Source organism: Dendrobates tinctorius, unplaced genomic scaffold, assembly GCF_039654945.1.
Source record: "Dendrobates tinctorius isolate UK_male_01 unplaced genomic scaffold, ASM3965494v1 ptg000007l, whole genome shotgun sequence".
In the NCBI taxonomy this organism is placed as follows: domain Eukaryota; kingdom Metazoa; phylum Chordata; class Amphibia; order Anura; family Dendrobatidae; genus Dendrobates; species Dendrobates tinctorius.
Window position 1 is genome coordinate 39079454 of NW_027361675.1, and position 16121 is coordinate 39095574.

General features: G+C 41.5%; 1 protein-coding gene across 3 annotated transcripts in view; it reads left to right on the forward strand.

Moving 5' to 3' along the window:
- The window catches only part of AP2B1 (adaptor related protein complex 2 subunit beta 1), a 134174-nt gene that overhangs the window by 3592 nt on the left and 114461 nt on the right, over window positions 1-16121 (forward strand). For all 3 annotated transcript variants that reach the window (XM_073573646.1, XM_073573650.1, XM_073573655.1), the window contains exons 2-3: window positions 10148-10206; window positions 15203-15308. In XM_073573646.1, coding sequence (XP_073429747.1) covers window positions 10170-10206; window positions 15203-15308 — 143 coding nt within the window. In that variant the 5' untranslated portion in view covers window positions 10148-10169. The remainder of the gene's footprint in view (window positions 1-10147; window positions 10207-15202; window positions 15309-16121) is intronic.

Below are 16121 nucleotides of genomic sequence, written 5' to 3' on the forward strand. Positions count from 1 at the left end.
GGAGGCGCTATACATCACTGTATACACTGCGCGGGGTCATATATTAGTCTCTACTTCTGCTGTGTCTATAGGAAGCACTATACGTCACAGCATATACCACGGGGGATCATATATTAGTCTCTACTCCCACTGTGTCTATAGGAGGCGCTATACGTCACTGCATATACTGTGCGGGGTCATATATTAGTGTCTACTCCCACTGTGTCTATAGGAGGCGCTATACGTCACTGCATACACTGTGCGGGGTCATATATTAGTGTCTACTCCCACTGTGTCTATAGGAGGCGCTATACGTCACAGCATATACCACGGGGGATCATATATTAGTCTCTACTCCCACTGTGTTTATAGGAGGCGCTATACATCACAGCATGCACTGCGCGGGTCATATATTAGTCTCTACTCCCACTGTGTCTATAGGAGGTGCTTTACGTCTTCAGCTACACTGCAGGGGACAATATATTCTCTACTTCCACGTCTCCCGTTTTAGTGGCATCATATATTAGGCATAATATTTTCTTTATAGCCATGTGGTAGAGCATGCCATCCTGACATCATTCTTTGTTCCTCTTTTGATTAGCTGGCCTGACATGATGTCATTTGTAACACGCCAGGATGTCTAATCAAAAGAAGAGTCACGGATTCTGTCAGTTGAGAGCTGGTTCTCAGGTCTCACATCTAGCGGCCACAGATTACTGACAAGCCCGATTTGTACCAGGTCCTGTGAATTGATTCCCACCGACTGCAATCCTATCCTGTATGTAAATGTTTTCTCTAATAACCCCCCCCCCCACAACAGCACACTGGAGGATGTTACCCCTTTCCGAAAAGGGACAGGAAAACCAAGTGGTCAAATGGCCCCTCCAACGTCCTCCCATCAGTGTTTTTTCCTGTACCGATCAGGGAAGAAGGGGTCATTCGACAGTGAGCAGACACCTGGGGAAAAATATGCATAGCAGGGGACCGACAGGCTTACCTCTCCTACCCAGACGCTGCTACCGTCTCCGTGAAGGACTCGGGACTCTCCTCCAGTTTGCACCTTCAGGCAAGGTCTTAGGGTTTTTTCGGGATGAAGGCCTCTCTGAGCTCTCCAACCCCTCCCCCCCTGCACTGGAGCACACGCAAATAGGTCTTAATGCAGGAGGCTGGAAGTGATCTCAGACGCCGGTCTCGGCATGAAAATATGGTTCTCAAGGTCCTTGCATTCCCCGCTGGAACACATCGAAAATGACCGCTATGAGGATTAAGGATTCCTCACAGCTAAAGAAAATCCTGCTAGACCTCGGTGGCTTTACTAAATACCAACGCTGTCCCTACCTGTGTGGCTCTCTCTATGTACCGTTGGCTTGGAGAGCTGGAAGAGCACCTGTCTACAGGTACGCCTAGGGAGGACATTCTGGCTTTTCTACCTCTCCTTCATAAGGGAGCAGGGTTCTTGGCAGACTCCTCAGCAGAATCGTTAAGAGTGACAGCAAGGTCATCAGGCTTGTCAAACTCTGTAAGACGGCACTCTGGTTGAGATCCTGGAGTGGGGACATATTTTCGAAGATGAAGTTATGCTTTATCCCCTTTTAAAGTGAAATATGTGTTTGGTCCTGCCCTTTATGACCTATTGCAGAAGGCTTCTGACAAAAAGACCCTGCCTGAGCCTGGAAGTTCTAGGAAAAGACCCCTTCCTCCCCCTCAGGAGCACACTCCTCAGTACAGAGAGATAGGCAAGTTGGGTCAGTGGATCTTTTTCTTCCTCTCGCCCAGCGGCAAAAATAAACCATGACGCCAGCATAGGTGGTCACATCTCAGGATTACTTCCCTAGTGGTACGAGATCAGCTCAGAGAAAAAACAACGCAACTCTCCTCTCCAGAGCTACAATCCACCTTGGTAGCAGGAGTAAAAAGCCTGTTATTCTAAAAGGAACTCCCATCTAGTTCCAGAAGGGGAAAAAAACAGGACATTATTCCAATCTATTCATAATAAGGAAACCAAACGGAACATATTGTCTCATATTCAACTTGAAACCCCTGAGCCAGTACATAGTATACAGGAAGTTCAAGATGGAATCCATCAGGTCAACAGTCCCTCTGATAGGTCAAGATTTCGTCATAGCGACATTCAATCTACAGGATGCATACCATCACATCCATATTCATCTAACTTATTGAAAGTTCCTAAGGTTCGCGGTCATCCAGGGAGAACATACAATTCACTGTCAGTTCAATGTTCTCCCGTTCGTGATATCATCTGCACCACGGATCTACTCGAAGATCATATCCAAAGTCCTGACATACATCAGAGATATATGCATAATTCCATACCTCGACTTTCTGCAGATAACTCAGATCCTGGGTTGGTTTGTGAGCCACAAAATAATCAAACATGGTTCCCTCAACAACAAAAACATTTTTGGGGATATTGCTAGATTCTCACAAACAGAAGGCTTCCTTTTTGTCTCAACAAAAACAGATCCTGTTAAGATCAAGGATCAACATACTACAAAGTAAGGAGGTAGTGTTGATAAGGTGTGCCATGTCAGTCCTCAATCATGACATCCTGCATCCAGATGGTGACGTGGGCCCAGGCACATACCAGAATACTACAGACTCGTATTCTTGCAAATTAGGATGGATCTCCAGAGTCCTTAAACGGAAAGATCCCGTTACCACCCTGGGTAAGAGCCTTGTTACCCTGATGGCTTAGGCCAAAGAACCTAGACAAAGGTGTCCCCTGGACACAGAACCCCATGGTCACCATAAAAGGAGACGCAAGCAGAAAGAGATAGGGAACTATGGTTTTCTTGAACATATTCCAAGTAGTCTGGCCAGACAAAGTCAGCCAACAATCCTCAAACTTCAGGGATCTAACGGTGGTAGAGGAGGTGCTCAGAGCTGCAATATCGTTATTTCAGAATACCCATGTGATGATCTACCAGATCATGACAACAGTAGCCCTCCTCCATCACCAAGCGAGGACAAGACATGAGGACCTGAAATCTATTTCATCAAGAATATTCTCCTGGGCTGAAGAACATCTCCTCTTTTTGTCCGCTCTTCGCATAAAGAGGTCAATCAACATACAGACTGACTTCCTCTGCAGAGCAAGGATTCATCCAGTGGAATGAGGTTTAGACCAGGGCTGTGGAGTTGGAGTCAGAGTTGGTATAAAATGGACAGACTCCTAAAATATAAATTGGGTATAGTAATTCAATATAGAATGTGCTGAATATTTTTTCACAGGAATTTGGGAAAGTTATGAAATGTCCTATAAATGACTGTCTATTCCTGATCTAAGGCTACATTCACACACAGTGTTTTTCCTGCGTTTTTTGAAGATACGTCTTTCAGCTGCAAAAGCAGATCAGCTTTTTAAAAAAACGCATCCCCTGAAAGATTTTTGAGCTCATAGATAATGTTTTCAATAGAGCAGATATCTAATCTGCTTTTGCTATCTATCCATTTATCTATATCTGTCTATCCATATCTTATCTGTACCAAAAAGATTGAAAGCCGGGTAGCACACAGACTAATATATATAAATTTTTTTTTTTTTTTTTTTTTTTTGTAGCACCAGTCAGGTACACCTCATAGCTGCCCAAAAGGACGCCCAGGACAGGCATTGCTCGTCCTTAGTAACACATCAATTGATAGTAGGAATAAATAGACTGCATTCATCACCACGTCTTCTTATGGTGCAGGCTTTATTCTCAAGTGTAGGGGTGTGCAGTATGAGGTTCTGCAGCAGTTGAGGTGTGCAGCCTGAGGTTCTGCCCCTCTCGGGTTTGATCCTGGCTACGCCCATGGTGTGAATGTAGCCTGAGGATCTAGGGTTTGTCTTAGCTGAGATAAGTCATAGTGTGTGTGTATATATATATATATATATATATATATATATATATATATATGTACAGTACAGACCAAAAGTTTGGAAACACCTTCTCACTCAAAGAGTTTTCTTTATTTTCATGACTATGAAAATTGTAGATTCACTCTGAAGGCATCAAAACTATGAATTAACACATGTGGAATTATATAATTAACAAAAAAGTGTGAAACAACTGAAAATGTCTTATATTCTAGGTTCTTCAATGTAGCCACCTTTTGCTTTGATTACTGCTTTGCACACTCTTGGCATTCTCTTGCTGAGCGAATGAGGTGTGTCCAAACTTTTGGTCTCTACTGTATATATGTAATCGATATTACATAGTGTATTACATATTTACAATTTATTACAGTTTTTGTTCTAAAGTTGTATTCCAATAAATATATATTATGTTCTATCTAAATATCTTGATTATTGTATCCTAAAAATGATTAAATGTCTGTTCACATTGTACTACAATAAATTTTTCACTTAAATATAAGCAATATATGTGGGAGTCGGTGTAAGGGAAATTGAGGAGTCGCAGGTTTGGCTTACCGACTCCACAGCCCTGGTTTAGACCCCAAGGTCTTTCAGATATTCAAATAGAAATAGAAAGAAATAGCCAGCTCACCAGAGATCAAGCGCAGAAACTCGGAGCTCCGTGCAGACCAACGTCATAGACCATAGAAGGAAAGTTCTGCTCCAGCTGCTATTAAAATCTTCTTTAATGAAAAACCATTAAAACATACAATGGTGAAGACTCTCCATGTAACCACACCACAACAGAGATGACAGGCTACGCGTTTCGACCAGACGGTCTTTGTCAAAGCCATGTTTGAAATTTGCCTTAGATTAGACATATATATGTAGCTTAACGAATAAAACATCATATAAAAATCACATGATCACATGAGCCAATCCAATTGGACACATGTAATTGAATACAAAGTCGACATAGAAGAAGAAAAAAAAAAAAAACCCAAAGTTTTTTTCTCTTTTGGGAAAAAAAAAAAAAAGGGGAAATTCAACAATAATGCAACAATAGATCATGTCTCTTATTGAGACCGTTTGGATGTCTAGTATTTAAATGTTATATCCAAAATGCTTCCCGAGTAAGGAGACATCGCCTGATGTCTCCCCCACGGGATGACAGGTTTACTTTTTCTATTCCCTGAACTTTAAGGTGTGATGTATTGCGGGCATGGCAATCAATAAAATGTTTGGAAACTGCTGAGACATTCCGTATAAAATTATTTGTATTGCTAATATCATTTAAATGTTCCCTTATTCTTATTTTTAGCTGCCTCGAGGTGCAACCAACATAGGATAAATCACATTGTTCACAATTAATTTTATACACTATGTTGCTAGAATTGCAATTGATATAATTTTTTATTTTAAAACATGAAGTATGATCATTATTAGTGAATTCCTGAGAAATTTGGGCATATTTGCATATTTTACAAATGTTAGCACCACATTTGTAAAAGCCCTTCACCGTTAACCAGTTTTCTTTAGGCTTGTGATGTGTTAGTGAAAACATGCTGGGGGATAATATACTCCCTAAAGACGGTGCTTTTCTTGACACCACATTAATTCCTGATGATAACCTTTTAACCAATTCATTATCCTGGTGCAGAATGGGTAGAAACTTGTGAACAATATTTTTTATAGATGTGAATTGCGGGCTATACTGGAAACATACACTCACTGGCCACTTTATTAGGTACACCTGTCCAACTGTGTGTTAAGACTTAATTTCTAATCAGCCAATCACATGGCGGCAACTCAGTGCATTTAGGCATGTAGACATGGTCAAGACAATCTCCTGCAGTTCAAACCGAGCATCAGTATGGGGAAGAAAGGTGATTTGAGTGCCTTTGAACGTGGCATGATTGTTGGTGCCAGAAGGGCTGGTCTGAGAATTTCAGAAACTGCTGATCTACTGGGATTTTCACGCACAACCATCTCTAGGGTTTACAGAGAATGGTCCGAAAAAGAAAAAAAATCCAGTGAGCGGCAGTTCTGTGGCCGGAAATGCCATGTTGATGCCAGAGGTCAGAGGAGAATGGGCAGACTGGTTCGAGCTGATAGAAAGGCAACAGTGACTCAAATTGCCACCCGTTACAACCAAGGTAGGCAGAAGAGCATCTCTGAACGCACAGTGCGTCGAACTTTGAGGCAGATGGGCTACAGCAGCAGAAGACCACACTGGGTACCACTCCTCTCAGCTAAGAACAGGAAACTGAGGCTACAATTTGCACAAGCTCATCGAAATTGGACAGTAGAAGATTGGAAAAACGTTGCCTGGTCTGATGAGTCTCGATTTCTGCTGCGACATTCGGATGGTAGGGTCAGAATTTGGCGTAAACAACATGAAAGCATGGATCCATCCTGCCTTGTATCAACGGTTCAGGCTGGTGGTGGTGGTGTCATGGTGTGGGGAATTTTTTCTGGGCACTCTTTGGGCCCCTTGGTACCAATTGAGCATCGTTGCAACGCCACAGCCTACCTGAGTATTGTTGCTGACCATGTCCATCCCTTTATGACCACAATGTACCCAACATCTGATGGCTACTTTCAGCAGGATAATGCGCCATGTCATAAAGCTCGAATCATCTCAGATTGGTTTCTTGAACATGACAATGAGTTTACTGTACTCAAATGGCCTCCTCAGTCACCAGATCTCAATCCAATAGAGCATCTTTGGGATGTGGTGGAACGGGAGATTCGCATCAGGGATGTGCAGCCGACAAATCTGCGCCAACTGTGTGATGCCGTCATGTCAATATGGTCCAAAATCTCTGAGGAATGCTTCCAGCACCTTGTTGAATCTCTGCCACGAAGAATTGAGGCAGTTCTGAAGGCAAAAGGGGGTCCAACCCCTTACTAGCATGGTGTACCTAATAAAGTGGCCAGTGAGTGTATATAGGGTTTTTTTCCCATAGTTATTGCCTTTTTTTTCCCTTCTGTGCTTGATGCCAGCAAGTCATTTCGATCTTTGGTTTGCACTATTTTTTTGTGCTCTAGTTAGGGTCCATTTTGGATAATTGCGATTTGTCAATTTATTGGTAACATGTGCAAATTCCTCTTGCAAGGATTCTTCTGAGCTGCAATTACGTTTAACTCTGGTGTATTCACCAACAGGGACTGACCTGATTGTATGTTTTGAATGACTGCTCCTTGCATGTAGCACCGTGTTCCCACTGTATGGTTTATGGTGCGTTTTGGTATGAATGACCGCACCATCTGTGCCACTCAAACACAGATCCAGAAATGAAATATTGTTAGAACTGTAGTTATACGTGAATTTGATATTATAGTTATTAGAATTAATATATTTTATAAAATCTGGTATGGCAGAAATATCTCCACCCCAAATGATGAGGGTATGTCGACTTTGTATTCAATTACATGTGTCCAATTGGATTGGCTCATGTGATTTTTATATGATGTTTTATTCGTTAAGCTACATATATATGTCTAATCTAAGGCAAATTTCAAACATGGCTTTGACAAAGACCGTCTGGTCGAAACGCGTAGCCTGTCATCTCTGTTGTGGTGTGGTTACATGGAGAGTCTTCACCATTGTATGTTTTAATGGTTTTTCATTAAAGAAGATTTTAATAGCAGCTGGAGCAGAACTTTCCTTCTATTATCTTTCAGATATTAACTACAAGGTGGGGTCTTCTGGAAGTAGGGAAGTAGACCTCTTCACAAGTGGTCAGAACACGAAGGTCGCACAGTTTCCAAAGTGATTCTAGTGGCACCATTCTGGACCTAAAGAAGCTGGTTCAGTACTCTAACCAACTTAAGTATAGACTGTTATGTAATGCTTTCCCAATCAGATACCTCCTTCCCCAGGGATCAATCCATCATCCAAATCCCAAGAAGCTACACCTGACTTATGGATTCTCAATCTTGAAAGCCAGGGTTCTTTCAGATGGTTATTAGAACGCTGCAGAGAAGTAGGAAACCAGTAACTAACGCCATAAATCAGAAGACATGGAAGACATTCATCGGAGTGCACCTGAGCAGCCAGACTTGTGTCAACCAAATACCACACGGATCCTGGATTTTCTACAAGAAGGTCTAGAGAAACGTTTCAAACTTAATACCCTCAAGGTCCAGGCGGCAGCTCTAAGGTCTTATTTCAACCAGACCCTAGCCCACCACTGCTGGGTAAAGAGATTTTATAACAGCATCTTGCCTACGTCCCAGAGTTATGAATCTGCTCCCTTCCTGGGACCTCAATATTGTCCTTAAAGGACTCACACTGCCATCCTTTGAGCCGTTATCTATAGATTTGGACAGACTTTCCTGGAAAGTGGCTTTTCTTGTAGCCATGTCTATAACCAGGAGAGTGGGCGAATTATAGGCTCTCTCAATTAACAAGCCCTACATGAGTCCTGGGGGACTGACTAATTCTTCGACTAGACCCATCGTTCCTACCTAAGAAGGTTTCAGAGTTCCACAGGTCTCGGGACATAATCCTTCCCTTCTTCTATCAAAATCCGACGAATGAAAAAGAAAAGGAGTTCCACACTTTGGACGTACGGAAAACAGTTCTTCACTATCTCCAGGAAATGGAGAAGTGCAGGAAGGACCAGTATCTGTTTATCCATCTTCGGGGTCCGAATAAGCAGAAGAAAACCTCCAGATCCACAATTGCCAACTTGATCAAGAGAGCAGTCACTGAGGCATACCAAATCCAGAGCCTTTTGCCTTCGGAGAAGTTAATGGCTCACTCTACCAGAGCGGTATCGGTTCCCTGGGCTGAGAAAGACAGATCGTCCATTGATCAGATATGCAGAGCTGCTACCTGGTCTTCAGTCCATACATTCTCCAGACATAACAGACTAAACTTTATGTCTGTTAAAGACTTTGGGAGAAAAATCCTTCAGGCTATTAACCCTCCCTACATTACTCTTGGGTATTTCTTCTGTGTGCTGTTGTGAGGGGTTATTGGAGAAAATAGAAATAGAGCAGAGAGAGAGGTTTCAAACCTAGTACCCTACTTTGGTCCATTCCAGGCAGATCTCTCTCATTGGTCCACTTACTCGTAGACATAGTTAAACACTATTGCCGTTGGTGTGCTGTTTTTTCCACCATTTTTTTTTTTTTTTTTTTTTTTTTGCATTGACATTAATTGTCAAAGCGGACACTCAGAATGCAAAGTAGAGGAAAGCATCCATATACCATATCGTGTCACACATTGTCTGACTGCAGTATGAAGCACAGAGAGCACCTGTGCTGCTGTCCACGTACAAAGAGCTATATACAGAGCAGTACAGACGTTTTGATGCCTTTTGAGTGGTCTCCATAGACTACTTCCTGCATAGACACAAACATTTTACATTTCTGTTCACACTTTGCATTTTGATGAAGTTTCAGCAGTGATAAATGCTTGCCCTCCACAGTCTTTTGCTGAGTTCCAGCTCCCATTTTACTCTTTCTGGCAGAGCACTGATACACGCCATTAAAACTCCAGCTATCTTGTGGTGTCACCTACTAGACACAGCCTCTATTGTGCTGCTATTGAAATGGGAAACTTGGTCATTAGCCGTGGTTTTCCTGCTTTGCATGCTGGCCCCATTTCTTCAGGAACATGATTCAGATGTTTTGTACTCTTGTACTGCACCATGTATTGCCCAATAATTTCTAGAAAAAGAAATAGCTGGGCACAAGGCTTAATATCACGTTTTGTGTTTTTGGGACAAATTTTTTTAATGGCTTACTTGACTTTCGCGATCTACATGCACTAAGTGTCCTGTATATCTCTAGCATATAGTAGTACATCTTTTATGCCTTAATTTCTATAGCCCTAGAATCTGTCCTTTGTTATCCGAATAAGTAGTATAACGAGTGCCCGCATGGTGTCCTAGTGTAACCAGATGGCGCGAGCGCCCACATTCCAGAACAGTACTATCCATTGTACATATCTTTAGATGCATGCGCCTCTCCTCCCATCACAGAGCTACAATGGTAGCAAGCATGAATTCTGGCACCTTACTTTTAGGTAAATGGCAAAACATTAGGCCCCATTGGATTGATGGATGGGGGATGTAGTACAGCTCCCAGACCCTAAGCCTTGTTTGCTTGGAAGAAATTGGAAATCTCCAAGCCTGAACCTGGATGATAGACATCTCAGATTTGTGCATAAGAAATATTTTACATTTTTTCTAATTACTTGATCTTATATTGTAGGAGGTTTAGATGGCATATGTAATTGATGGGATGTAATCTGTCATATTAATTTATGTTCTAATATTCCTTGTCTGTTTTCTGTAGGTGCCTGAGGAGAACGTGCAAAATGACCGATTCAAAGTACTTTACCACAAACAAGAAAGGTGTGGTATTTTTTTCTCTGCTACCCACGTGGTCAAAATTGTTGGTACCCCTCGTTTAATGACAGAAAAACCCACAATGGACACAGAAATAACTTGATTCTGACTAAAGTAGTAATAAAAAATCTATGAATGAACAAATGAAAGTCAGCCATTGCTTTTCCACCATGCTTCCACAGAATTAAAAAAAAAAAAAAAAAATAGGCCTGGACAGAAATGATGGTACCCTTTACTTAATATTTTGTTGCACAACCTTTGGAGGCAATCGCTGCAATAAAATGATTCCTGTAACTCAATGAGACTTTTGCACCTCTCGACAGGTATTTTGGCCCACTCCTCAAGAGAAAACTTCTCCAGTTGGTCTCGTGTTTAAAGGTTGCCTTTTCCAGACGGCATGTTTCAGCTCTTTCCAAAGATGCTCAATAGGATTTAGGTCAGGGCTTATAGAAGGCCACTTCAGAATAGTCAAATGTTTTCCTCTTAGCCATTCTTGAGTGTTTTTAGCTGTGTCTTTTGGGTCATTATCCTGTTGTAAGACCCATGACCTGCAACTGAGACCAAGATTTCTGACACTGGACAGTACATTTCTCTCTAGAATCCCTTGATAGTCTTGAGATCTCATTGTACCCTGCACAGATTCTAGACACCCTGTGCCTGATGCAGCAAAGCAGCACCAGAACATAACAGAGCCTCCTCCATGTTTCACAGTAGGGGCAGCGTTCTTTTCTTGATATGCTTCATTTTTCCATCTGTGAATATAGAGCTGATGTTCCATTTTTGTCTCATCTGTCCATAGGACATTCTCCCAGAAGCTTCGTGGCTTGTCAACATGTAGTTTGGCAAATTCCACTCTGGCTTCTTCATGATTTTTTTTTTTTTTTTCTTCCAACAATGGTGTCGCCCTCCTTGGTTGTCTCCCATGAATTCCACTTTGGCTCATATAACGATGGATGGTGTGATCTGACACTGATGTTCCTTGAGGTTGAAGTTCACCTTTAATATGTTTAGAATTTTTCTGGGCTCTTTTGTTACCGTTTGTATTATCCGTCTCTTTGAATTGTCATCAATTTAACTCCTGTGGCCACGTCCAGGAAGGTTGGCTACAGTCCCATGGAGCTTAAATTTCTGAATAATATGTGCAACTGTAGTCACAGGAACATCAAGCTGCTTGGAGATGGTCTTATAACTTTTACCTGTAACAGATTTGTCTATAATTTTCTTTCTAACCTCCTGAGACACCTCTTCCTCCGCTTCCTCTGGTCCATGTTGAGTGTGATACCCACCATGTCGCCAAACATCACAGTGAGTATCTGTAGCCCTCTATACAGGCCCACTCACTGATTCTAAGATTGCAGACATCTGTGATGCTAATTAGTGGACACACCTTGATTTATCATGTCCCTTTTGTCACAGTATTTTTAGGGGTACCATCATTTCTGTCCAGGCCTATTTCATGAGTTATATTTGTTTAAACATTCTGTGGAAGCATGGTTGAAAAGCTATGTCTGATTTTTGTTTGTTTATTGTCATAGATTTTTTTGATTTCTTATTACTTTGGGCAAATTCAAGTTATTTCTGTTTCCATTGTGGGTTTTTCTGTCATTTAAACGAGGGGTACCAACAATTTTGAACACGTGTGTATCTTGCATTTTGGAATTAGTAGGCTGATGTATAAGCGGATTTAAATAAATTGAGTTGTAAACTTTATAGATTTTTGTTACAGCTTCCTAAACCTCTTTTATATTGGTGGTGGAAGTCGGCGTCCTGAGACCCCTGCTTATTGTTCAGAAGATGAAACCGTGTGTACACAGTGGTGTACAGACCCATAGATTTTCTGTTGTATTCGTGCAGCACTGTCTGCGCGCATATGCAGGATCTTGCCTGCTGACCGCTTTTTGCACTTTGTGTGGTTGATTGGAGAAGTCTCAGGACAAAAATACCCATCTGTCTAGAGAATATTTAATGGTCAGATACATACAAAAAATTTTTTAATGTTTACCCTTTAAATAGTCCGTAGCTATCGTTGGCATACAGTGGGGGAAATATTTGATCCCTTGCTGATTTTCTAAGTTTGTCCACTGACAAAGACATGAACAGTCTATAATTTTAGGGGTAGGTTAATTTTAACATTGAGAGAATATCAAAAGCAAAATCCAGAAAATCTTTGTATAAATCTATTTGCATTTTGCAGTGAGAAATAAGTATTTGATCCCCTACCAACTATTAAGAGTTTTGGCTCCTACAGACCAGTTAGATGCTCCTAATCAACTCGTTACCTGCATTGAAGACAGCGGTCTTACATAGTCACCTTTATAAAAGACTCCTGTCCACAGATGCAATTAATCAGTCAGACTCTAACCTCTACAACATGGGCAAGACCAAAGAGCTTTATAAGGATGTCCGGGACAAGATCATAGACTGGCACAAAGCTGCAATGGGCTACAAAACCATATGTAAGACGCTGGGTGAGAAGGAGACAACTGTTGATGCAATAGTAAGAAAATGGAAGAAATACAAAATGACTGTCAATCGACATTGACCTGGGGCACCATGCAAAATCTCACCTCGTGGGATATCCTTGATAATGAGGAAGGTGAGAGATCATCCTAAAACTACACTGGGGGAACTTGTTAATGATCTCAAGGCAGCTGGGACCAGAGTCACCAAGAAAACCATTGGTAACTTATTACGCTGTAAAGGTTTACAATCCTGCAGTGCCCGCAAGGTCCTCCTGCTCAAGAAGGCACGTGCAGACCCGTCTGAAGTTTGCCAATGAACACCTGGATAATTCTGTGAGTGATTGGGAGAAGGTGCTGTGGTCAGATGAGACAAAAATTGAGGACTTTGGCATTAACTCAACTCGCCGTGTTTGGAGTAAGAGAAATGCTGCCTATGACCCAAAGAACACCGTCCCCACTGTCAAGCATGGAAGTGGAAACATTATGTTTTGGGGGTGTTTCTCTGCTAAGGGCACAAGACTACGTCCCCGCATCAATGGGAGAATGGATGGAGCCGTGTACCGTAAAATCATGAGTGACAACCTCCTTCCCTCCTCCAGAACATTGAAAATGGGTTATGGCTGGGTTTTCCAGCAAGACCCAAAACATACAGCCCAGGCAATAAAGGAGTGGCACAAAAAGAAGCACTTTAAGGTCATGGAGTGGCCTAGTCAGTCTCCAGACCTTAGAAAACTTATGGTGGGAGTTGAAGCTACAAGTTGCCAAGCGACAGCCGCAAAATCTTAATGATTTAGAGATGATCTGCAAAGAGGAGTGGACCAAAATTCCTCCTGACGTGCGCAAACCTCATCATCAACTACAAAAGACGTCTGACTGCTGTGCTTGCCAACAAGGGTTTTAAAAGCCACCAAGTACTAAGTCTTGTTTGCCAGAGGGATCAAACACTTATTTCTCACTGCAAAATGCAAATAAATTTATATAATTTATACAATGTGATTTTCTGGATTTGATATTCTATTTCTCAATGCTAAAAATACCCTACCCTTAACCCCTTCAAGACCCTGCCCTTTTTCATTTCTGTTTTTGCTCACCTTCTTCCCAGAGCCCATAAATTCTTTTTTTCCATCAATATGGTCATGTGAGGGCTTATTTTACCGTGTCGTGTACTAAAAAATGGGAAAAAAATTCCAAGTGCGATGAAATTGCAAAAACAAGTGCAATCTCACACTTGTTTTTTTTTTTTTCAACATGTTCACTAAATGCTAAAACTGACCTGCCATTATGATTCTCCAGGTCATTTCGAGTTCATAGACACCAAACATGTCTAGGTTCTTTTTTATCTAAGTGGTGAAAAAAAAAAAAATGCCAAAGTTTGTGTGGAAAAAAAAAAAAACGCCTTTCTCCGATACCTGTAGCGTCTCTATTTTTCGTGATCTCGAGTTGGGTGAGGGCTTATTTTTTCCGCGCTGAGCTGATGTTTTTAATGATACCATTTTGGTGCCGATACAATCTTTTGATCGCCCGTTATTGCATTTTAATGCAATGTCGCTGTGACCAAAAAAAGAAATTCTGGCGTTTTGAATTTTTTTTCTCACTACGCCATTTAGCGATCAGATTAATCCTTTTTTTTTTTTTTTTTTTTTTTTTATTGATCGGGCGATTATGAATGCGGGGATACCAAAAATGTGCATGTTTTGATTTTATTTTGAATGGGGTGAAAGGGGGGTGATTTAAACTTTTGTTTGTTTTTTTTAATATTTTTACAAACATTTTTTTAACTTTTGGCATGCTTCAAAAGCCCCCATGGGAGACTAGAAGCTGCCATAGCCCGATCGCCTCTGCTACATAGAGGCGAATAGAGAGCAGATCGCCTATATGTGGCTGAATTACTGCATTGCTATGAGCGCCGACCACTAGCAATCCGGCATCAACAACCATAGAAGTCTCAAGGAGACCTCAGGTTGTCATGCCAACACCCCGGTGACCCCCCCCTCCCCCAGTCACGTGACGCGGGTCACCGGTGTGCGTATTTTCGGTCCAATGGCCGGAAGCGCGCATTAAGTCCTGCTGTCAGAGTTTGACAGCAGCATTTAACTAGATAATTGGATCGCGAATCTGCCCGTGGCTATTGCGGGCACATGTCAGCTGTTCAAAACAGCTGACATGTCCCGGTAAAGAACTCAGCGCTGGAGCCCACATCAAAGGAAGGGAAGCGACCTCTGCAGTACTAGTACGGCGGAGGTCATGAAGGGGTTAAAATTAGACTGTTCATGTCTTTGTCAGTGGGCAAACTTACAAAACCAGCAAGGGATCAAATAATAATTTCCCCCACTGTATATGATTTAAGTCTATAGTTTTACAGGTCAGCTGTATCGACATCTGCGCTTTCCAAAGAAATCCAAAATATGTTCTGGTGTAAATAATTCTTCCCTTCTCTTTCCGAAAGTGTTGAATCTTGTCCCATGTCTGTTGTATACTGTTCTGTATCTTTTGTATCCTGTATGTTGTGTGCATACTGAATAAAATGTGTCTGATTTTAGGAGAGATCTTCGAATTGAAAGCAGAATTAAATAATGAAAAGAAGGAGAAGCGCAAGGAAGCGGTGAAGAAAGTCATTGCCGCCATGACTGTTGGCAAAGATGTGAGGTAATGGAATGATTTTATCATATTTAAGGGTGAAAAATGTTCAATATTTTACTTGCTCCTACAGTTTGTCTATGCATTGGTAATTTTTGGCATTATATGAAAAAACTCCAGATGAAATACATAAAGCCTCTGCTGGCGTCCCATCCACTTCAAAAAAAGAAAGACATCTGAAGTGCAGTATTTCAACCTCAGGGCTACAGGCTATCAATTGTAGGCAATTGTTTTTTTAAGCTAAAAAGTTTGGAAGCCAAATAGGCTTAATTAAATTAAAATATTTAAATTCTATTTTTTTATGATAACCTTATGAATGCAGATATTACTACACATGCTCCATAGCCCCCGATGAAGCCAGTTGTCTGGTGAAACATGTTAGGGGAACTTTCGCTACTGCCTGACCTTTAAATTCATGGAGCCGCCTCCTGTTCTTCATTATCAATTGAGGATGCGCACTGCTGGTGTCACCTAAGAGCTGTAGTATGCTGCAACAGTTGATGGGAATTAGGCCAATAATATCCAGTCTATAACAGGAATAAATATTTTTCGGCTCTGTGTTGTGCTCATACAATTTATTAAAATACAGTGTAATTCCCTCTCTACTTTACCCTGACAAACTGCATTAACTTCTAAAATAGACTATCATGCTGAAATCTGGACCGTGTACATACCTTGGTTCATGAGAAACTGATGTTTTAAAGCAGGTGTTGAAAATATCCATCGTTCATGTCCATGCAAGCCTGCTCATGCCGTTCCGTGTTGTTGAGTGTGTTCAGCAAAACGTCTCGAGTCCAAACCATGAATTTATCTTCCTATGTG